We start from the raw sequence: 25,085 nt of genomic DNA, 5'->3' as shown, positions 1-25,085 counted from the left end.
CTGCATATTGCAGGTACTTTGTCCTCGGGGAATCTCCAAGTATACGAGAGACTGGGGAAATCCGATGGCCCCTAGCATTGTGCCTGCTTCTAGCCTGGATCATTGTCTTCCTATGCCTATGTAAAGGTGTGCAGTCCTCGGGAAAAGTGAGCATTACTTTGATTTTTCGCTTCCCTGCAAATGTTGCTGTAGAGTCCCGAGCAAGCTCCAAGCCTACTCATCTCGCCTAGAATCAACCAATTTTGTTGCAGAACCGCGTTGTTCTCTGTATGGCGTGGGGGAAGTAACTTCAGAATTAACAGGGAAGAAAATCTACACAGAGATCACAGAATACATGTTTGCGCTTGGTTGCGAGCGCTATTCTGATAATGTCATCAGTATTTATTTACCCTCAGGGTTCTTCATTACAGAGGGGAGTGGGTACTACACTGAAAATAGGCATACAGATATATTATACAGAAAGACAAAACAAGAAATGCAGTTGATTCAAATACAGGTTTCGTGGACAAATAAGCATATGGTATGGAACAAAGCACATGTATCAAAGCAGGTATAATCAATTACAATACTCACTAAGTGCAACTCAAACTCAACTCACTAAGTGCATTGTTGAAATGTGTGATGGAGCTGGTGTTGCAAACAGAGGAAGGAAGGTGGTTCCACCTACGTGCTGTGCGCGGAATAAATGAATCTGCCAGTGTGTTAGCTGCAGCTATGGAAACAAACACGTTGTGAGAATGATCTACTCGCAAGGATATATAATGTGCAGTAGAAAGAAGTTCCTTTTTTAGCGACGTGTTGTGATAATAAATTTTATGAAACAGAGAAATGCTAGAAAAGTGGCGTCGGGACTGTAATGACTATAATGATAAATGATTCTTCATTTAGTGTCACGCTGGATGTTCGATGGGTAGTTGCAGAGAATGAATCGCGCGGCTCGGTTCTGCACTTGCTATATAATGCGTTAATCAGGGTACGATTACTAGGGCTCCATACAGCTGATGCGTACTCAAGATGGGGTCTAATCAGCGACTTGTACAAGTTTAGTTTAAGGTTACTAGGGACACGAGAGAAGTTACGTTTAAGGTATCCGAGCGTACGATTAGCCTTATTTATAATGTAGCTAACATGTGGTTTCCATGTGGTTTGTAGGGGGGTTCAAGCGAGATCACTACGAATAATTGGTTTACCCAGAATTTCGTCCTTGGGGGGGGGGGGGTTGGCTCCGCAAGGGGGGGTGTTTACATGTTTTTTTATGAAATATTGCGCAGTCTCACAAAATTTTAGGGGGTCTCCCTCAGATTTTTTTCTTTCTTTTTTTTGTGTTAGGGGGTGTAGGGGGGGGGGGGGGGCTCTGGATAAATCACTGCCAGGAACGGTCCGCATTATTGGACGCGATTGGTTGTGTGGGCTCTTGACGGGTACCAGCAGTTTTGTCCGAAAAATGGGGAGGTCCGAATTTTTAGAGTTCGAATTATCTGTTTGCGATTGTATTTACCCTACACAGTTGTATACAGTATACGCCACAGCGGTGATACCTTTTCAAACACTTGCGTGTACTTTTTGTAGGTGGTGTATTTTACAGCTCTATTTCCTTACGTGGTGCTTGTGATCCTGTTCTTCCGTGGCGTCACCCTCCCAGGAGCTGCCGAGGGAATCAAGTTTTACGTCACCCCGAACTGGAGGCTACTGCTCAAACCACAGGTAATGCTCACGTACACGTTTATTTTGTCATGGCCTCAAATTTGGAACTATGCGAAACTAGAGAAAGTATCTTTATGAAGCCGCTCACGTGTCAGTTCGTGATGTTCCCTGATCATATAGGACTCACACGTAATAGCACCACAGTGATGAGCGCTGGGAACATCTTGCTAACCAATGCGGTCCTTCTTTTCACTATAGACCTTGTCCCGTTACTCTCAGACCACTAGTCTCCGTGCGCTCCTTAGCCTCGTTTCAAGCGACGACACAACAGGGGTGGACTGCCAATACCGCTCTTTCCCTTGGGATAAGTGCTTGTGGCCGCCGTCTTTAATGAGTATGAGTGACGATAACGTAACATTCCATATAACTAGTCATCCAGTAAACATCTGAGTAGCGTATCAACGTTCGAAAGATCAAGGAACAAGAAGATTCCTTGTTTCCGCGCGCGCGATATGCACTGTTGTTCACGTGAGGAGTGCTGGCCAATGCGATATCTGTTCAACACCGGTTCCCGAGCGGGAGAAAATGAAATAATTTTTTCTCGTCTGTTACAACAGGGTGAACACTGTTGTTGTCTGGGCTGTGAAGTAGCGTGTTGACGTTCTGCATTTGGCTTTTTAGAAAGACACCAGACTTTGTTTTGCAGATGTGGTCTTGAAAAAAGGGGCCTTTTTTTGTCCCATCTGTCTCTTTCGTGAGCATTGACTTCCAATTTGCTCACTTCTGCTCCTCGGCCAATAAAATATGACCTCACCGTTATGATACTGGTCATTGCTCTGTGTTTCCATGTGTACTACTTGTGGCTGACCTTTCGGCTGACTCAAACAAAAAACAAAATTTCAAGCGGGCATTAATTTTTTGATGTCCTCAACTTACCCATAGGTTGGGGTAAGTTGATGAAAATATGTAGCCTGTCATTTTTGGCTCGTTCGAAATAAATATATGGTTTAGCGCCACAGTGATTTGTGGATCATTTCCAAAAGGTTTGGGGATTGAGTCAACAAATTTAGGCGATTATTCTGACTGCTATTAACAAAATAGTTGTCTTCAACATAGACCACCTAACCCTATATTTGTTTAGTGAAAAACAAATCAAATAATTGTTCACCTTCAGGAGAAATTATACCATATACTTCTTGTTAAAGCACAGAAGTCATTTTTAACACCCTGTTTTCTTCCTATAAAACTGTTAAGAAGGCCAGTAAGATGCACCATGCGAAGTAATTCACACAACATAGTCATAATTATCGCAGAAATTGAATTTAAAGTATGCCGCAAAACGCGGCCGCGCGCAACGGTGATGAAGAGCAGTACCAGCCTGTGATCTGCCTGGAACCTCGCGCTGACGCTATAAGGAGAACGGTCGCTGATTGGTCAAGAGAAATGTTGCCTGCTACTCGGCTGTTCGGGGTACTGAAAAAGCCTTTCTCCTGGCTCGGTAATGATTCGGCCGCTCCTTCTACCCCCAATTCTCCGGGAGAACTGGCTAAACTGGTTTACGGCGGCAAAGGGACAAGGCGCTGACCCCCACTGACCGGTGAACCAGAACGCGTTCTCCTTACACCGTCATCGGTGACGTGACATCATACCTTCTCATCCTCGTTATACCTGGAGTGGCGAGTTAAGGGTGAACGCCCGGAGCCATGTTTATGTGAGTTTTTTTCTGGAATACAAATTGCACACACCAAAACCTTTCGCGCTATTCGGTAAAATGACACACACTCTTTCATCAGGCGTCTTAATCTGAAATATTTTTGGATGGCCCTCTGTACTCCTTTAAGTGTTATTTATTTAACATGCTGTTCACCGACTACGAAATACATAATTCTCGAGTCTGAATTGTTTCCAGAAAACTAAGAAACAATCAAAAGCAAAACCATGTTACTTTCAAAAATTATAATGTAATAGTTCCTGCATGAACTCTTTCAGTTCAGAACTATCAAACAAGAAAACACATGCCGGCCAATCAGGCTTTCGGCGGACTCCGGAGGCGCCAATTTTAAAAAGAAACAAACAAACGTGGTTGGTGGATTCGAAAGATTCGATTTGCCATTTTGGGCACTGGGATTCGAATTCCCGAATCTCGAATCCCTGCCTAGGATTCGCGGATTCGCTTTAACCTTTAAAGCCATCCCACATGACGTGTATTGCAGCATGTGAAGCGCAGCATGACAGCAGTATGTGTGCGTAGCTCATAGAACACATGGCCGCGTAAAAGTAGCGTATAAGTGTTGTCATGAAAACGTAGAAGCTGGCAGGGGAGGGAGCCATGGCTGTTTGTCGTTGTGCTATGGTAGTTCCGCGTTTTCCTTCTTATTTTTTTTTCTTCTTTGTTCTCCTCTAATGAGAGTCACTACATATGCGAAGCTTATTTAGTGACCCTACCTCTAACTACGTTCCTTACCAACTGTGATTGAGCCTCTGTGTTTCTTCTTTCGTTTCTCCAAACCAATGTTACGGAAGTATCACAAGGTAGTCTCTCTTCGTGAACAGGTGTGGGGCGACGCGGCTGTTCAAATCTTCTTCGCATTGAGTCCTGCATGGGGAGGCCTCATCACCCTATCCTCATACAACAAGTTCCACAATGATTGTTACAAGTAAGAAGTGTGCCTCTCTCGTACAGCATGAATGTGCCGTGACCCCACCACAGCTTCTACTCTGTGTCACTTGTGTGTTTGATCATCTAATGTCTATGAGGCTGTTGATCACGTGATTGATATATTCTACAAAACTCCGTGTTTGTTTTGATTTTTTTTTTTTTTCATAATGTAGGGACTCGTTGATAGTGTCAGTGAGCAACGTGTTGACGAGCATTTTTGCGGGCTTCGTCATCTTCTCGGTGATCGGTTATCTGGCTCATGAATTGAACACTCCGGTGGAGAAAGTGGTGGATCAAGGAGCTGGCCTAGCTTTCATCGTTTATCCCGAGGTGGTCGCCCGTCTGCCCGTCGCTCCACTTTGGGCCTTCCTCTTTTTCTTCATGTTGCTCACCCTTGGCCTTGACAGTCAGGTAGGTACATTTCTTCCACTCATGATTGCATAATAGGTTTTGCTCTCCTATTCTTGCATGGTAAAGCAAACCACGCTTATAGCTTTTCCAGCTCTGTCTTTCACGTGTGCATAGCCCACAATATTTAGACCACAACAAGGCCAACACGTCTTTGATACCTCGATCCAGAGTTACGCTTTCGAGTACCACCTTCCTTCACGCGGCAAACGACGACTGTCCTCATAGGCTACGGCTCAATGTACCGTACAGCGCACGTCTTCTCTCAAACTGAGAAAGCACATCCTTCTTAGGTGTCGGAAATACGTTGGTGCTCGAAGGGTATTAGAGACAAGCCTCTCTCGTGTGCACTCCCGATCCTTCCACATCGCGAAACTGTTAGGTCCTCCGTCGTCCGACAAGGCGCTGAGGGCACTTGATGGTCTTCTACATACAACCGGGCTTATGGACATTCGATGACTCGCTGAATCTGTTTTGTGTGCCCCCAGCGATTCCGACATTTTACACTCACTTGGTCGAAACTTTTGAATGTTGAACTCCATCATCATCTCTGTTCATCACCTATCATCTGTTTATACTTTCTGTGTGTAAGCATACTAGGGCAGCCAGTTCGACTTTGTGGAAACTCACATCCCCCCTTTTTTTTTATCACATCACCATCACCCCCTCGATCATCTTCCTCGTTCGTTACATGGACACTAATTTGCACACTTCGGCTAATTGCCGTATGCAGTCTCAAACACAGAAAGCTTCCAGTGGCTGATAGGGCAATGTTAGTTAGCATACTTATGGCCGCTGAAAGCATGGCTGTGACTGGCAAACGCCAGTGATGGGGAATACTTGAAGCACTCATGACAAGAAGACTTTGCGCGACAACGAAACGGGCACAAGAAGTACACAGGACAAGCGCTAACTTGCAACAGAACGTTTATTACAAAAGCCTTGACCAACCACACCGAGCTCCCCCTCTCATTCTCCCTCAGTCAACCAAGCAGACGATACCATAGGCCAAGACGTCCCTTCGCAAGGAATGGTGTTCCTTGCGAGACTTATGGGTACCCAACGCGAACAGACCTTGGACGTACCCAAATGTTCGTGGAAGATTTTTCTGCGGACCCAGCAGTAATGCCCAGTTCCGTAGCAACCTGAATAACCATCGCACGCCCATTGGTCATTGCCATGTCTTCTGTTTTGCTGCACATTTCCTCAGTGGTCACTTCTACTGGGTGACCGGCCCGTGGGTTGTCTTCCAAGGACTCCTTGCCATGACAGTCGCATATGATGGCGCACGGTCTCCGTACACATTCTTCATGCGCTCATGAATATTTGCCGGCGCTGTTCACTCTTTCAACAAAAATTCGACGACTGCACGATCGACGCTTCATGCTGTCCTTGGCTTCAGCCATTGTCACCCAGCGACCTTGAACGCGGCGCGAGATCGAATGTGAGACCACGCCAAATGAGACCACACCGCACTACGCCACGTGACTCATACTCTGCTGCACCACATGCTGTTGGGAATTTTAAAACACTTCGTAAGTCAGCACACTAGCTGAGTGGCCAAGTCCATCCGCTTGTTGGTGATAGTTCCAAGGCAAATGTCGGCACAGTTCCCTCTGAAGTCAGCCCGGGACGCATACTGACCGCCCTGCCCCCACTCCTTTCTGCTGTCCTCTCTCCATCTGTCCACGTCTGTACGCCGCGCATAGCCGAAGTTGCTTCGCGGCGCTAACACGGAATTAAAAAAAAATAGTTCCAAGATCATTGCTACAGATCAGCAGGTGGTGGGTTCGAATCCCGCCACTGGCTGCGCTTCCCGAGAAATTCCGGACGTATGCTGGCACCATTCCCCACCGGTTTCCCGGCCTAGGATACCCTAGCCCTGCATACGAACCTCCCGTTTCCCATTCCTTCCTGCTGTATACGTCTGTATGTCACTCACAGCCACAGTTGCTTCGTCATGCTAACTCTCAAACTAAGAAAAAAGGAGCAAATGCTCACAGGCATATCTTAGAAAGCTGTTACACTTTATCCGTCTTCAGTGCACACCATGTCAATGCATACACTCTGGTTTTCCTCGTATGTGCTGCTTGCATAAAATCTTTATCATCTCATATGCTGTTTCTTTTCTGGTCTTTCCAGTTTGCACTTTTGGAAACTGTTTCGACCGCCCTCTTTGATCGTTTCCCAAACTTGAGAGAAAAGAAGACTCTAGTGGTATTGGGAATATCCCTGTTCGGCTACTGCGGTGGCCTCATATTCACCACTAACGTAAGTGTCCCTCCCGTTGTGCATGTCACTGAAAATGCCTTTCACATTTCGTTTTGCTCTCTTCAGGCAGGGGTTCATTGGTTAGAGCTATTCGATAAATACGCTGCAAGCTTGTCTGTCCTCGTCATTGCCATCGGAGAGTGTACGCTGATAGCGTGGAATTATGGTGAGGTTCTCAGATTTTTCTTGGAGGTACTTAGATACCAGATGTCCTGCACTGTCACTCTCGTGGTTGCATCGTTACTTGCATGGACGACCAGCGAAAATGGAAAACGAAGTCGGAAGCGAGCCGTGTGACATCACCGCTAGTCTTAGGTTGTAGCGTTACAGTTGTCTCCATAGCCGTTTAAAGGCTAGTTTTGGAATTCCTGGATATACAAGGTGTTTCACCTAAAGTGATAAAAACTTCTAACTGGCGACGTACTCGCCGGAGGATTGTGGGACTTTCGGCTATTACCTTCTGAAAACTTTTGCCGCCATTTAGGAAGGCTTTGGACAATTTTTAATTGAGGGAAATTTGTTTGTTTCAATTGAAATTTGAAAATTGCCAAGCGAACCTAACTTTTTTTTACATGAATATGAAGTCCTCAACGGATAGCCGCAGACCCACCAAAAATTATACACAGTATTGCAACAGAAATAGTCGAAAAAAATTGGCAAAAATTACACTTTAGCCAAAGATTTTTTAGAAGGCCACAGCCAAAGTTTAGAATTTCGCAAAGAAGCCCGCGCGAAATGTGCGTCTAGAGGAGGAAGTATCCCCGCCTTCATTTGTTTCGTTTTCTTTGTGATAAGACGGTTGTCACCAGCGTCAAGGTCAAAGCGGGGGAAAGAAAGGTAAAAGAAGAGGCGGAAATACATCCACCTCTCCCCGCACCTTCCGTGCGCTCTTCTCTACGACAATCAACCAGGCGGTGCTAAAGCGGAATTTTAACTTTTTTTTTTTCGACTATTTCTGTTGCGATACTGTGCATAGTTTTTGTTGGGTCTGTGGTTTCTGTGGCGGATTTCATATTTCTGTAAAAAAGTGAGATTCGCTTGGCAATTTTCAAAGTTCAATTGAAAAAAATAGATTTCCATCAATTAAAAATTGCCCAAAGCCTTCCTAAATGGCGGCAAAGTATCCATAAGTTAATTGCCGAAAGTCCCACAATCCTCCGGAGAGTACGTCGCCAGTTAGAATTTTTTATTACTTTAGGTGAAACATCCTGTATAAGCCCAAAGCACGTCAAGATGACTCTCAGAAGATACCTTGTGTTTTCTCCACACTATAAACCAAAACCAAAAACCATAAACCAAAATTGGAAACACGTATTATTGCCACTTTGAGTGAGCACCCTTTCCAAATCTGAATTTTGCTGTGATGACATAATGGGATTCGATGCACCAAGACTTACACGAATGCGCATTTGCGAGATTTGAACATAATGACACAAGCTAACGTAATGACATACGTAATGTTTCTAGTGACAGTTTGTGTTAACTGCCTGACACATCATTTTTACGACGTTAATTTTGAACTTGTGTATCTACCCATGGGGGGGGGGGGGGTGCACTCTTTCCATCATCACAAGGAAACTAACGCGCATTCTCGCGTCGTAATGAGACAATTATTTTTTGTGTGTGGCTTACTGTCCTCGTATCATTTCTTTAATGCACGTACAGTACTGACGCTGGATATCTTTTTTCCTCCCTTTTTCTAGGTGCCGAAAAGTTCTTGTGTGATATTGAAAAAATGATTGGATCTCGGTCATACGTATGGACCATGTTCTGGAACATCATGTGGAAGTATTTCACTCCAGCAACACTCGTTGTAAGTCGTTTGTTGCATCACAGCGAATCGTGGAACGACAGATTTTTACATTTGATTTATGTCTTCTCTGTCAAGATGAACCTTTACTTCCACAATACCTGTCTCAACATACTTCGAACATTGTAAACGCGACTTTGAGTCTGAAGTATCACACAATTACAGTGGAATCTTTGATACGAATCTCTCGAGGTAACTGAAAAAAAAAAATAAATGAAGGAGAAGTGATGATGACATGGGATGTTTCCCTGTGATAGCCACACGACCCTACCCCACTTCACGGCGGTTAATATGAGAGGATGAATTATGATGAGCGCGAAGCGACGACAGGTCGGAGTTTTTTTTTAGAGCTCTTCGAGGAGTCCAGTGGCTTGCATGAAAGCAAACAGAGAGCCAAGAGCCTGGCACTGATGCGAAGGAGAGCTCCGTGGGCCAAGTACTTTGGACAAGCTGAATGGTCTATGGTCAAGGACCTCAAGTTGGCGTCGAAACACCCGGCGTTCACTCGTGTTCCCGTCGCAGTCCTCGATGATATGGAGGATCGTAGCTGGGGTGTGGCAAGCTGGCCACAGCGCTGTGTTACTGTAACCCAGCTTAACCCGGAACACAGGGGTGACGGTGACGTTGAGTCGTAGACGCCGCAGAAGTGACGTAAAGCTGCGAGGGAAACCACCTGGCATTTTAAATGATAATGACGGGTCCACTGCATGGAGGAGTGACCATTGAGTGATGTCATGAAGCCATTGATGGCGGGCCAAAGGTGACACCAACGCAGACAAGTAGAAGCATCTATCTATCTCCGTTTGAGAGGATAATGGGTACGGCTCTGGAGATACGGCGTGCCGCCGCCGCCAAATCTGCCTCCTCGTTGCCCTGAATGCCAATGTGGCCGGGGACCCACCGTAGGGTCAACCGGTGTCCCTGTCACATCGCACTTCTTCTACCTCTGCAGAGCTGTATGCTATCTTGCTAGTTCTAAAGTCGGTCTTGAACTACCCTCCTCGCTCCTGGGTTGTCTACACTGACTCAAAATCAGCCCTGCAATGTGTAGGAAGCATGGGCATCCGCGGCTCTTGGTAGTTAGTATCCTGACGGCGCTCAAGGCTCTTGTCAGAAACTGAGCAGTTCAGAAGACCAAAGTGCAGAAATGGACAATGCCGCTTTATTATTACTAATTGCGGTAAAAAAGGTCCGCTCTTTGCTTTTCCGTCTTCGGTGCGTCGAGGTCGCGGAGTAGACTTTGCTGAAGAGCACAGAAGCGTATGCAAGCGTCCTTGCTGCCGCCTTTGGTATTTGTCGCACGCCTTGGAACGCTGAGAGCGTTTCGGCTGTCGCTGGCGGCTTCTCATCATCTGCGTCACTGACATCGCCACTGTCACTTGAAGCAGATGACTGCCGTGGTGCTGGCTTGTCAATGATCTCGTTCACAGATCGCACTCCGCAACATTGTCGTCCGCGGTCAAGAAATATGATGCGGAACATTCAAGTCCAAGCTGCTCCCAATTTTCAATTGATAATTTTTCCTGGTCCAGTTGCACACATGCTCGCGCAGGCCAACTGACAATGGCGCACTGCTGGAAATAGGTATGTATCAACAGACTCCGTCACCCGGCGACACGACGACCATATGTAGCACGTCCAGCAGGCTCACTTGAAGGTTTTCATCCTTGCGGTCAATCTTCATGAGGAGACGGCACACTACGGAGTCCTCTAAGATGATGTTTCACGTTTATGATTATTCCTGTCCCTAAGGACTGCAAATGGCTGGTAGCATTTGGTGATAAGAATACCAGCTTCACGTTCTAGGGTTGCACATTCCTAGGATAGGCGGAACATTGACCAACAATCAGTACTATTTTCCTACTCCTACTTGACACCTTGTGGTCAAGGTACAGCAAAAACCCTCTAAAAAGGGACGCGCCGTCGTCCACATCCGTTTGTTTGCCTTGTAAACACATGGCAAAGCACCTGCGTTCTTGAAATATCTTTGCTTCAAAAACTTTCCGACGGACGTAAGCATAATCCGTAATTCTGTAGTTTATCTATCCGCCCTGGCAGTTATGCCCCTTGAAGCCCAAGCTCTTGTCCACCTGTACGTCGGAAGAAAATGCAAGCCCCATCAGCATTTAAAATGTCACGCATCTCATAAACGACGGTAGCGCGTAGTTATCCAGTCGGCGACAACTGGCTTGCCGGCCTTTTTCCCTTCACCACGGAGTCTTGTATACCAAACATGTCTTGTCTTAAAACAGTGAACCCAACACACCAGAACTGAAAGACGATTCCCAGTGCTGGGACTCGACTGCCATCTTTTAGATCATCGCTTGGGCGTTGGTGAGGCTTAGATTTTGTGTTCTCCCAATTATTGTTCGTTCCGCCTCTACAATTTACGTTGCAACAATCAGAAGTTCGGAAATGATCAGTTCTCAGGGAGAGAGCAACGTCGTCCGCCTTCTCTCATACAAGGTTCCAGTCAACTTTTTACACCGGCAGCCGTCACCGTCTTAAACTACCTCAGGAGAACGTCTTTCAACTGATATACCCACAGTTTGGCTCATGGTTGACGGTGCAAGTCCCAGTTTCTGTTGCAAGGTCGGTTCGCCTCTTTTTCGGGTTGACCCTGCTCAGATGTTGAAGCCTCGATTGAAGGACAGTGCTTTTCATTTGCGGCACACGGTTAGCACTAGAGTCTCGCTGCAACTAGACTTTCCATTTTCCCAATTCCCACTTTTATCCTGCTGTTGACTCATGCATGGTTCACACTGTTGTATTTTCACACGTTACGGTTGCGGCGCGGCACGGTTGTCCTGGCAACGAAGAAAATTCACTGTACTCTCTGGCGCACTGCCAAACGCGTACGAAGCGCCATAGCATTGCGGCAAACGGACGATGGTCCCTATGCTGTCACTGTACATGATACCCGTGCGGCGCAAAGGTAAGCCCGACCGTATACGCTGGTACGGGCCTGGTGCTGGAACACGGGTTTCGCCTGCAAATGCGCTCGCTCCCTGTTAAAGTCACTTACTCTTTCGTGCGCATTTCTGAACATCTGGCCGAGTGTAATGGTGGCACGCTTTGTCGCACTCCGCTTCCTTGCATTATAATAGAAATATAATACAGCAAGCGCACAACAGAAGACACAAGTGAGGGAACCCTACCGACTAACCCCACGCTTTTAAGCTTTCATCCCTAGCGATATGGGCCTGTTTCACGACTTGTGGACCGACGTTTGGACCGACGTTTGGACGTTCGGGGGCACTCCGAACCGTATTCTGCAGCGCCATTTGTGGTCGTGTAGCCGGAGGTTTTTCCGTACATAGGCATGTATTACCTACACTGCGGCTCTGAAAAATCGTGGCGCAAGGATTTCCACAAAAGAGATGACGTTCTCGGTACGTCGGTAAGGCAACGAACACGCCGGACACGACCGTCTAGTAAGGGCGCTCTACACTAGAGGAGAGTAGTTGGCGCTGCGGCTGCCCGACGAAACTTTACTGCAACAGACCCATGGGCTGCCCGCTGCTTACGTTCCACATTTCCGGTCACTGCGTCTGCATCTCCCGCAGCATCATATCTAGCAGATCTGCGAACTATATCCATGCGCGAATGGCTCCGCAGCACGTCGCCTACGCCAGTGGTTCCCAACCTGTGGCCCCACTCCTTCTTGCTGTCCACATCTGTATACGCCGCTCACACCCATGGTGTGGCGCTAACACAAGGAAACACACATTACGGAGCTTTGCACATCGGACGCGCTTTACGAAAAGGCAAGCTGGAATATGTCATGTTCAAGATCAGCAACGTGCTGCCAGCCACTACAAAGGAATCAGGCTTATCATGTTTTGGGAACCTTCCGATCTGCTAAATCGCTTCTAATCCTTCCAAATCTCCCCACTGAACCTGTGTCGCGATAAAGCAACGAAGGAGGGGGAGATAGCGCATCGCGAGAGTGAAAGGACCCCTCTCCACTGACGCTACGTTTCACCGAAGCATACGCACCGCAAGAGTTGGGCTCGACGAACTCCATGAGGCACGGACTACTTCCGGCTACGCTGCTGACCGATAAGCGAAGGCGCACTGGAGAAAGGATATAGATAGATAGACGTAGATTGGTCAAACACGGGCGTTTTCCGTATATCAAGAACGCATGTGTCTGAACAGCGTGTCGTACGACAACCGCATCCGCACTCGATCTGTATCGTACCTGCAACGGAGAGAAGTGGTAGTGTGAGCCAGGCATATTCGGGCCTCTTGGGTGTACTAAGCTCCTCCTACCGATCTTACTTGGCCCTGCACAACACAGGAGTTGACAGCAGCGCTAATGAACTTTCTCAGGGACACACAACTTCCCGGCAAGCTGCGAACAGTGACCAACAATTGCACTTTGTTTATTCATGCGCTAATTGATACAGCATGTTTTGTGTTCTTTCTTACTTTTCCTTTTTGGCATATTAAACATCCTCCCCTCTCATCTTGCAGTTCATCTTGATCTTCAACATTGTAGAACATTCACAAGCCACAGGCAGCAACTATCCTCCATGGGCCATTGGGGTGGGATGGTTCATAGTGTCAATTCCACTTCTAGCCATTCTCATTATGATGATCCTGAAGCTCATCTCTGTGCCCAAGGGGAGCCTTTTATATGTGAGTTGTAACCTCTTCATACCACAAGTAAAAGATGTGGGTGCTTAAAGTGCCACTTCGGACTCGGAAAACAGCGTTTATCTGATCTAGTCCATGAAAAGTAGGTGCCTCAAGTATTCTATACGCGAAATGTCAATCCTGTTTACGAACGCTGTGCATTTCTGTCAATTTTTGAAGATCTGCTGCGCCTCCACAAGTTTCGATGACATGAGGAGCGGGTGACGTAATCATAAGCCCACAAATTGCTATGATGCACTCGTCTCCTAGCAACGACGCCGGCGTCCGGGGAGGGTCACGTGGTGGAGAAGTGACGTCGCTGATCGAAAGAGGGGGAAATGGGAGAGATGTCTTCTCCCTCCTTGTGTTTTCTGGAAGGTTGGAGGATATGTCAGGTGGGGCTCCGCAGACGAAGTGCAAAAAGTGAGCCCCCGGAAGACGCGAACGGCAACAACGCTGCCAGATAAGAGCCGGGCGCTCCGTCGGAGCCTAACATGACGTCACAGTTCTCAAAAATAAAATAAAATAAAAATTAATTTTCTCTAGCTTTCACGTCACGTAGAGCCAAAATATTTTACAGGAATGTAAAGTGAGACAAGAATATTTCAGTAACATAACTTTGGTAGGATTCTGAAGAGAAGAGATTTAGTCCGTAGTGGCACTTTAACAAAGATGGCCGCACTTCAGTCTCGTGCCTCGTGGTGGTTTACAGGTGGTTTTTATATATGCACAACGCCTACGGTAGTAGACATTCCATACAGGAACTTCAGCATATAGCTAACTTAGATTGATTGAAAGACTAAAATTTTTCAAATTCTTAAGGGTGTCCTATATGTATGGGATAGACTGGCAGACTTATGCAGAACCTGTTAACCCGCGTCCAACGAGACTTTTTCATGTTAATGTTTTCAAAGAACCTCACTAACGAATGAACTCTTTCAAATATTGTTTCTTTCCACGTGGAATGAACTCCCTTCGCGTATATCAAGTGCGACATGTGTTCAGCGTTCCTTGTGGGAAATATGGCACGTTGCATGATACACGCATCTATTGCGCGCCAAAGTGCACGGGAGAGTGAGGAAATAAGGCTTACCTTTCTACCTGTCATGACTGTGGCAAGATACAAACTCTTGAACAAACTTTGGCGTCACGCTTTGATATCAGAGAAGTGAAAGCATCAGCTGTTCCTATTGGTGCTTGTAAGCATGTGATCTCTCAGGCGACCGCCTCATTGGCGGAGACGTCCGCTGTGGTGTCTCAGTTTCGATATTAGCATTGCCGATTTTTCACGCCTCTATTGCCGCTGTAGAGCAATGTAGCAGACAACTGGACTCTACAGCGGAATCACCTGTGATGAATGGCTTTCATGCATGAGGAAAAGACGAAAGCACATGACCAGGTGGTACCAATGACGATATCTCGCACAAGACACCACCGTTGCTGTAGGCAATTGAAATGCAGGTCCACATCGGGGGAAATAGCCGTTTCTTTTTATTTATGCGGCATATCTTGGTGTGAAGTCACAGCCACTTCAGAATTTGCAAGCCAAAGTGTTGTTGAAGCTTGAAATACTGTATTCATTAAACAACGTGAGCGCTAAGGCGGGGGAACACGGACAGACAGAGACGAGACAATGGATACGCGCTACCAAACAATTTATCGGACATCCTATAACTAACTTTAAACAAGTTAAAGGCTACAAGCATTCCGGTGTACTGTTGCTAGAGGTAACTTCCTGTTTTATCTGGTCCCTGTTCTACTGTTCCCTGTTCTATCTGGATGTCAGGTTTCGATTTAAGAAAAGTGGACAAACGTAAATGTCACGTTGACAGGGTACTTTGCATTCCGCAAACTAACCGTCTTCTATTGCGTACAGCGCATAAAGTCCACGATGCGGCCCACGGATGACTGGGGCCCAGCTCAACAGCAACAGTCTTTACGGCCAGACGTCATAGACGAGAATGGCAGCATCAACGGCGGCATCGGACGTGAGAACTCATTCGACAATCCCTCCTTCAACGTCACGTACACCTTTGAGACGACAATATGATGCTTAAGCTGCCTCCTGACGTAGTCTTCATCTGGAGATACCGTACACTGTATTCCGCGTACAATCGTTGAACACGTGTTGAAGCAGGTGTATCAGAAACAGGACAAAGCAGGACGGGTAACTGTTTAGTTTTCATTGTAGGAGTGATGCTACAGTTCAGGTCCAGACATGTCGCTAACGAAAGGTCATGGAGCAGATCGGGGTTAACTACAGATTCACATTATCATTAAGAAAGAATACAATTTTGCCGCTAATGCTGTATGAATCACATAATTTGAATACATACTGAATGGGTTCCGCTCAGTTTTTCGCAGTTACATTATTTCTGAGATGTAGTGATATCTGTTTCCTTTTAGCAATTCAGATCTAAACTAGCTTGTAATTTGTCATAACTTTCTCAACAAATTTGGTTTAAATATAATTTTAAACATATATTTTTACTTTTACAGGAAATACATGCTGCGTATCCTTCTTCCTGATTTATAATTACTCTCTGAAAATAATTTATTAAAGCTCCTGAACAGCAGCTGTTCACTACTCGTAGTGTATGAGAAATTATATTTCAGTGGAATAACACGTAATCTAGCTAATATAATTAGAGGCTATGTTTTTAACCAACGAGAATTGACTGAGGCAGACCACAATTAGGTACGACACAGACACGTAAACCTCAAACGCCCATAAATTAACGAATTCAAACAACTCAGGGAAAGGAGGCGCTGACGATGGCATGAGAAGACCCAGGTTCAATTTCTGGAGTCAGCATCTCTTTTCAGAGATTTCCTTTCTTTTTTTCTTTTTTTAATTCGTTAACTATGTTCGTATTTATGTAACCAAAGACGTGTCATTTAGAACAAAACCGATAAAATGTCAGATTCTGTTAAATTCATTCTGCAGTTTCGTCTTGTTGCTCTGATAGCCTTTTATGAAGCGCCGTGCAGGCTTTGGGAAGAGAAACTACTTTTAGTGCTTTGACTAGTAATGTTTCTTCATAGCAAGTGGGTGCATGTGCACGCATATGGTTGTCAAAAGCGTAGTATGCTTGTTTATGAGTGACCTAGACTTATTAGTACTACTAGAACGTCCAACACAACTCTATACTCTTGTACCTATAGTATGCATTCCGCAGGAGAGTATATTGTGGAGCATTCCAGATGCTGTAGCTGCAACGGGTAGTTAAGCGTCAGGAAAAAAAATGTATTTGCGTTTTGTCTCGAATCTCACTTTTTTTTCTCGAGTTGCTGCTGTGTAAGTTACGACATTTACGAATCTCATTTTTGTACATCATATCTTGGAATGTGACTATTAGGGACAGTTCAATAATAATGGGGTAAATCCATCGGTTGTATCGGATAAACGAGTTCATTATATCCGGGTTATCCCGTATCACAATGTACGACTTCTCATCGGACTTGATGGCCTTTGTGAAGCTTAAAGTGAGGTTGTAGACTGAGTTTAGGGCGACATTGTCTACTGCAAAATTGAAGTCTGTGGTGTCCACGAGTCGATCAGCACTTCATGCAAACCCTATGTACCTTCCAACGCCCACAGTAGGCACAATGTCCTTCGTTTTTATATATCTCTTTTTCTTCTTGCGTTTATTTTATTGGCCTGGTGGGATGTCATGTTGGAAAGCGACTATAGTGTTATATTCTCCGCCACGGCCATTTCAATGGCTAACGCAGTCCGAAAATTGCCTCCCATCCCACTCGAGGCACATGAGTGACAAATTTCTCGTTTCCTAACTGTGACAAAGCTGAAGGTGAACAAAGAATAGTGAGTCACACGACCGTGTGGTCCACTTAAGTATGACGGTGGCTGTACTTTTAAAGGTGCAGGAAGTAGAGAAATGATTGCAAATTCTATCTCTGGACAACCTACATAAAGTTGCTGTAATCAATGTACGGGAGAAGAGTTAACCAACAATTCATGTGCAGATAAGTCAGTTGTGTTGGGTGGTATGTGGTTATCCACGAAAAAGGGAAGAAAAAATATTCACATGAAATTACACCACGTTCCAAGATTGTGTCAACTCAACGCGTCAACATTAATTAATAAATAAATCCGCACATCAATGACGGCTCTCTCCCAGTTTATCATAAAATGAGCAATAAAAGGAACCACGTCGCATTTCATTAAATTTCATTAAATGGTTTCGTTTCGGCCGCGGAAAGTGCCTGCACATAGAGAAAGCCAAAACACGTTTGTGTCTAGGGATATAGTGACGAATATCGTATCATGTTTGAGTCACGTAGTGGTAATATCGCTGGGAGTCTGATGAGTAGCTGTTTGCACTGGTGTACCTAGATAAGAGAAGCGCATACAAAGCAGCGTGTGTATCTGTGATACGAACCAGTCACCTCTGTAGGCATCGGGGTTTCATTTTCACTACCCATAGTGGAGAATGGTACCTCTGAGCCGTTTCCACTTGTGAATTTCATTTCATAACATGTAGGTACGCTTCCAACCCATAAATAATTACTTTACATTGACTGTGTGCGGGCCCGTCAGAAGATAGATTACGTTCATAACTGTGGCCGAAATTCTGCCACTGTTCCAATTAGAGGATATGGAACGTGTGTGTGGTGGCTTGGGTGTAAATTTATGTGCGCAGTCTTAATATTTGCGTAATTTCTATCGAGTACAATGTCGAAAATGGTGTTATTGCAGGCTAAACCACCACTGTAACGAAACTTTAACCAGACTATCGTAACAAACCCGAAAGCGAGTCCAAAATTTCTGCACACACACACACACACACACACACACACACACACAATCCGACACACATGAAATGTCATAAATACACAGTGCTTCATTCATGAAAAAAGCCCTGTGAACGTATCCATACCAAACTGTGCTTGGTGGGTCGTAAAAAAATATCCTACCAAATTGTATTCAGAAGGTCCCAATATTGTTCAAACTGAAAAGTACCCCCCCCCCCTAAAAAAAGAAATACTCAACTTAAATACGTTATCAGCCTGATTTCACTTTTTTTTTATGTTTTCGTTTGACGTCCAGTGTGTTTTGAACAGGAAACCGCCTGAGTGACTCACAAAAACATGAGAGCACTCCAAGTTTGCTCTCGGTGTTGTGATACCGTAGGCTCTAAGAGTCCTTTGTTCATGTACTTTTTCATAGCCGTTTATTGTTATACACAGGTGATGTTTATGGATATACATATACCAGTGAGGAATTAAACGCCTTGCTTGGCATCTTCTAGCGATTTGTTATTGTTTCTTTCTCTATTTGTGTATGGGCAGAGGCGTTGTAATGTGTACAAAAGACTACTTGGCATCTTAATACATGGTCAGTTTGATGTCGCACTCTGAGGGGTGTATCTTTAAATTGAGCTTAATAATGTTGCGTAGCGGATCACTTCTTCAAGGGCAAAAGAAAAAAAAACTTATTTTATTTTGTTTTGAATTATAAAACAATGTCGGTCAGGCACTCAATACACGAAGTACTAAGGCTATGAGTAAAAATAATGTATTTCTAGCTTTTTTTTCTTTTTCTTCTCTCTTTTTTTTTAAGGAAGCGGCCAGCTTTCACGGTTTCGGTTTCGGAAGGGTGCGTGACGCCATAGCGCTCGCGTCCGTTTGTTAGAAGTGGCGTGTTCTGAGTCCACGTTGAAGGATGGCTAGTAGTAAAACACAATAAATAAATAAAATATTTACAAGTAAGATAAATAAATAAATAATATACTCAAACAAGCTGTGAACACTCATCTCACCTAGTCAACGATGTAAACTCCAGCTTTCATGAATTGAATTTTTGATGTCCTTCCCTGCGTTCCATTCAGGTATTCTGTTTTTCGCATACGAGCTGTGTTGTTCACAACTTCACATAAACATATTTGTCATCTAGCCTGATGTCGATTGTAGAGTTCTACTACGAAAGGCGTCCGGTTCTGTTCCTTTGTTTTAACCCTTTTGTCCGTGTTTTGCTGCTGCATCGTCCCGCATCGTGTCACCAACTACACCGACTCATACCGGATGTCTACTATGAAAAACTACATTTAATTGTTTCATGGGCCTTCGTAACGTGTGTGGCTTAAAACGCACGCAGCCTGAGTAACTTGAGTAACTCAATTACATTTGATTGGTAATTGTAACGGAATTAATTTAGTTTCAGTAAATAACTCAACTACATTCTTCTAGTTAGTTGCGCAGCTCTGGTAGCCATTTAGGGTCGCTCGTGGACCTCGTTAAAGTGGGACTCCGCAGCAAAATCACCACAAAGATTGTGACATAGTAGTAACCCTTGCAGTGTCAGGAACATACATACGAAATATCGCGTTCCCAAAGTCCACAGATTTTATTCGAAATAATTATAAACCAAGTGAGTGCTTCGCCTCTGTGAGGCAAGAGGGGGCTGAAAGCAACACTGCTGACGCCATCCGGCATGGAACAATGCAAGCTTCATAGCGGACGACAATGCTGGGTGACGTCACAGTACCTTCCTCCGGGCGAACCGCTGTGCGCTTTACATTTTGGTTTCGGTTTGGTATTGTCATCATTTCCGAATTGATTACTCGCACAAAATGAATGAGCATGTTGTATTCGGCATCAAGGCAGCGGTCCGTGTTCGGTATGATGCTCACCTAAGTGTTTCGAATCCTTGCGAAGTCTCCTTTTAAGCAATAGTGTTGCTAGACGGATGACCTATTCCACGAAATGCGAGATAAAATATCCTTGCAGCGTGTTCTGCGTACACAGTTCAATACCAGTTTTTAAAGTTATTTAATAGCTCCCACGACACTACGAGAAACATTATTCTGTGATATTACTATGTGACATCGATAGACTGCAGTGGCATGCATTAGGTATAAATTAAAGAATCTCTAACCGCATGCGTTGAATGCACTTTTTGCGATGTGGTAGTCGTCCGTTTACCCAGCATCATACTTGGCTCCAGAGTCCGCTGATTTTTAATAATGCGTTTTTTTGTTTTGTTTTTAAATCCCGTTCCTTTTGTTTTGGTTAGGAAGGAACGGCACCTTTCATTCCGCTAGGAGAACTTTAAAGGATTAAAGTATTACTTTGGTTAATTTGACTAGAATCAAATTGAATCACTAGTACGCATCTCAGAACCAAAACTGAATTAGTTTTCTGTTGGCCGCAGATTAATATGTCAAGTTGTTCTTTGCTTATTTTGTATGTACACGTCGGCATCTTGCAATTCACAAATATAATTTTCGTTCAGTTTATAATACTCATACCGGACTTTCTATATTGCACGTGCTGTGTAGAATGTGTATAAATTTTACGCCACCGGGTGTAGAACTGGGTAAAATTACGACCCGCATACGGAATAGTGACATGTACGTACATGTGTCGCGAGACTATTATAAGTTTGACATAGAATTGTGCCTGAAAGATTTTATGTACCTATCTATACTGTATAGTGCTCAGTTATCAATACAAATATCCGTGTACATATTGTAACATCATTAGTACTGTATAGAAACCTGCACCTGTCATGTATTTCACATGTATGTATTCGCTCGGAAAGACATTTTGTTGGTTTAGCTGTCTGTAAATATATTAGTGCTATCCCGTAATGAATTGTGTTGCGTTAAGAAAGTGTAAATGTACTATCGTTTGGAGCTCATCCGTGATTGGACACCTCTTGGCGCCTTTCGGTGACGACTGTCTAGAGCACCGTATGGCCCAGATCCTTAGGCTCAGGCACGGCCCGAGCCCGTACCTGACCCGGGCAGGGTTCAAGCCCGAACAATTTCTAGGCTTCCCGACGCCTCAGCTACAGGGCTGCAGCCTGTAAAAGCTGACAATAGCTAACTGGCAGTGGCATGACACCCGATCAAGGCCCGATCAAAGCCTGTCAGTGTGAAACCTAAGCCCGGCCCAGGCCCGCTGAAAGGCTTTGGGTGAACCCCAGCCCGCGCAGTGCTATATGGCTCATGTCGGAAACGCGTTCGTTGGTGAGTTTCAGAAATAATACGGCGTCCAATCACAGTCAGTCTAAGCGTTGCTTTGTTTTTGTATATCTAGCGTCAAATCCGGGACACGAAAATCTGGTTACTGCACGTCGTCCAATATATCGAAGTGATCTCATTGTGATCCTTGTATTCTTTCTGTTCAGGAGAAGCAGATAACGTTAAAGCTCGGTTCAACAACAACAACAGTTGGGTTTTCTGAAATGTCAGTATCAAGATAAGATCAGGCAAAACAAGTAAAAAAATGTTTCCTCTGTTTTGCTCGCTATAGAAGTGCCTGCATCCTTTCCGGTAAATGAGCGTTTGCATAAACAATATTTTTGTAACGGAGGTTTCATATCTTGTCGTTGCGTCACAATAAACAAGTACACGCAAAATATCTGTAAAGGAAAAGATATCATTAAAATATAGCAAAAATTAACGCAAAGTTACCAGGTGACGTTTCTCAAAGTTACTATCATACAACAAAGTTTTGACCCATTACGTGTTGATGCATGCCTGTTGAATGTATGCATTACCGTTCTGGTAAATACTGTAGGTTGCAGGAAACAGAGCTACATGTGTGTGTGTATTTCATACAGTAGCACTGTGCACGTTGATGGTCACATGACCTGTTTTTCACCGCAGCTGTTACCTCCTCAGGAAGTAACGCTTCAGTTACTGGTTCATGCCTGTATCTATCCAATCTCTTTATCTAGAACTTACCAGCGGGCCTTTTTACGAGCCTTCAATGCAATTCAGTTCGAAAGAAACCTTTTCTTCACCTTTCTCCATATCAGACAAAGTGAAACCTGTACGATTTATTGGAAAAAAAATCGTCGCATACTTGATGATTTCATATCGATTGATTGATCCCTACTACCCTGATAGCTGTTACAACAAATGGCAACGTAGAGGGCTCCATATATGTCAGTAAATTTTGTTTTTAAAATGTTGCTTTTATTTTTGGCTGCCCTTTACAACGTTGAGATGTTTATGTGGATAGCAGTAAGCCAGTTCGGTGCTCATAGTGTAAATATGAGACGCTTTGATGTGTTAATTAGCCTGGTATAGAATGTGTTAGTGAATAACGAAGGTATAGTAAAAGCCCCTGTGGTACAATGTTTTCAAGAAACGAGACACACAGGTTTAGATATGCTGAACCGGGCTTTCTCTGGTGGCACACGAAGACTATTGATTCAAACACTAAAGCTATGATGCACTGTAAACCATACTAAACGTGGTGTTGCGATCAGTGTGCATAAAAAGCTTAACGTGACAAAACGTTACGCTGATTTGAGTTTTGTACGCAGTTTTGTAAGTCTACGTATAATCAAATTCAAATGTGATGGAATAAGTTATTCGATTGTCACAAATTGGTACTGTTGGCTTTTCATTTGTTACGCCTCCACGCTGTTATAATATGGCCGGTACCTGAACACAAATCCACGAACATGTACACTTTTTCATCAGCGACTGTTGCTTGTTATTGAATTGCTTACACACTGTACTGTATTTCATCTGTATTCCATGCGTATAGCTTTCTTTACACGAGAGTTCATCATGCACCCTCTGATTCTTGCAAGAATGTGTTGTTCTTGGTTTGTTTCTTACGCTGGATCGTGCAATATGGTACCGGCTTTTCGGTACCAGTGCAACTGATTGATTGATTAATTCATTCATTAGCGAGTGTGAGCAGACCGTTGATGCCGTCACCGCTAAGCTACTGTGCCTATCGAAACCAATGACAGCGTTCCTGACTCAGACTCTTATCACTTGATTGGGTGCGGTAAACACGGTACTCCGGGAGCCACGTTATCACGGTCTACTAATCACTCACTGTTGATTCGTGTGTTGGTATATGCACTGCCATATTTCTGCAATGTGTACCATAACGTGGGGGGATTTCTGTTCCGACCTCGGAGGAACTCTGCCGTCTATAAAGTCTGCCGCAAAATCCAGGCACAGCCTTAGCCTGTGGAAAAACTCCACCTGTCGGTTTTCAGCCTGACCTTGGGGCTACCCGGCCACTGCTCCGACTCTTATGCATATAGGTCCATATAGGTGCATATGTGAAAAAGGTCCATTGGAACTTTTTCACATACACGTCGTATCCTAGAGGCTCTCCAGTGAACCACGCTCGGAGCGCGTCAAAACAAATCCACGAAGGGCGCACAAATGACCAAAACCGGTCCGGAGTGGGACTGACAAGCTCGCGCCGTTCGTGCGGTCTCCCCACTGGTCCCCACGTCTGTCGTCTTCATACTGCGCCATCTAATGAAAACGGAGGTAACCCTCTCCGGCGCCTCAAGGCCACGCGCATACGCATAAACCGTTGTGAAAAATATCCATTCTCATATTTAATCTTGCTTCGCGAGTCGAACATCAATTTTGAATTTCGTTTCAGCTGGAGTACTCGCTAAACAGAGGTGATTGTCTCGTGTGTTTCTGCCTTGTTTGCTTGCTTTGAAGTTAAGTCTGTGCTCAAGCAGAGAGAATAAAAATATTGCTCCTTTTGAAACTACCGAAAAAGCCTCCGACGTTTGGATAGTGTGGATTTTTGAATTCCTGTTACATATGCACGGCTTCGTCAGACCTTGTGCAATTTTTTGTTATGAATCGTCACCAACAAACTGAGGCCGTTACGTTTATGAGTCATAAATAATCTCTACAATGTATTTGGGTGACCAGGTCTGGAAAATTAAATCCACGGGCGGAAGGATAGCCGGGTCTAATGAAATCCCCCGTGTTGCAAACATGGTTGCAGACGACGCATATATCGACACACGGTGCGATACCGAAATTAAATAATGAGATGTGGGCTGGGTGGTCCAACATATTTGGTAGAAAACTATCAGTGCTGTGTTCGTGTTGTCTTTCGCTGTGTTCCAGAAAGACAACACTTTTTTTTAAGCTTTTACCAAATACCGAAAAGCGGATATCACATATAGCCGGTCCTCAAGAAAGACACTCCGTCGATCAACTGATGCCAGACAACTTGTTTAACATATTCTGGCGCACTCTTTCTGTACATAATTACGTTGCATTTCGTTGCATGTGATTGTACAAATATGTAGCATACTTTGTTATCGCAATGATATCGTCAAGTACTGCATAAAAACTAACATTACACCAGAGAAATCTGTATTTATTTGATAGCATAATAAAAGCATGAAGTACAGCAAATTTGTCGCTCTCTCAACGTAAATCACATTATTAAAGCAGTATAGGCTGCAATCTCAGAAACTTTATCTATTTGATAACCTCAGCCCTCGGAGCTCTCTTACGCCAGAATTTTCCTCCCAATTCCAATCGTACTGCTTTAGGAAATTAATACTGAAAATTACGGGCATGCGCGCTGTGTCGAAGTAGTCACCAACTGCGCACTGCTCAGCAAAACTACATTGCACGCTGACAAAACCTAGAGACCTGGACATCCGCAAGGCTCCCAGCACCGGGGTGTAGAGAACTAGAACAAACCTAGTGTAGCGACCGGCGGTGCAGAATGGCTCACGGAATGCTGAAAGCAGCGGTGGCGCTGCGGTAGCTCACCATTGAAAACGCGCGCTGCAGGTGAACGCCTGTCAGTACTACGTGTCTACGGTGACGCGCTTAGTGGAATAACATAGAGTGGTTGAGTAAGCTCAGCGACGCTACGCAACAG

General features: G+C 44.7%; 1 protein-coding gene across 5 annotated transcripts in view; it reads left to right on the top strand.

The window, feature by feature from the left end:
- Nucleotides 1–17,558, top strand: part of LOC135394174 (sodium- and chloride-dependent glycine transporter 2-like) — a 97,513-nt gene extending 79,955 nt beyond the window's left edge. For all 5 annotated transcript variants that reach the window (XM_064624758.1, XM_064624756.1, XM_064624755.1 and 2 more), the window contains exons 6-14: nucleotides 14–146; nucleotides 1,570–1,704; nucleotides 4,198–4,301; nucleotides 4,477–4,714; nucleotides 6,854–6,982; nucleotides 7,049–7,148; nucleotides 8,686–8,795; nucleotides 13,272–13,436; nucleotides 15,310–17,558. In XM_064624758.1, coding sequence (XP_064480828.1) covers nucleotides 14–146; nucleotides 1,570–1,704; nucleotides 4,198–4,301; nucleotides 4,477–4,714; nucleotides 6,854–6,982; nucleotides 7,049–7,148; nucleotides 8,686–8,795; nucleotides 13,272–13,436; nucleotides 15,310–15,483 — 1,288 coding nt within the window. In that variant the 3' untranslated portion in view covers nucleotides 15,484–17,558. The remainder of the gene's footprint in view (nucleotides 1–13; nucleotides 147–1,569; nucleotides 1,705–4,197; nucleotides 4,302–4,476; nucleotides 4,715–6,853; nucleotides 6,983–7,048; nucleotides 7,149–8,685; nucleotides 8,796–13,271; nucleotides 13,437–15,309) is intronic.
- Nucleotides 17,559–25,085: the final 7,527 nt, after the last annotated feature.

Source organism: Ornithodoros turicata, chromosome 5 (genome assembly GCF_037126465.1).
Source record: "Ornithodoros turicata isolate Travis chromosome 5, ASM3712646v1, whole genome shotgun sequence".
Lineage (NCBI taxonomy): Eukaryota > Metazoa > Arthropoda > Arachnida > Ixodida > Argasidae > Ornithodoros > Ornithodoros turicata.
The sequence above is the reverse complement of the archived record's forward strand: the minus strand, read 5'-3'. Positions and strand labels throughout refer to the sequence as shown.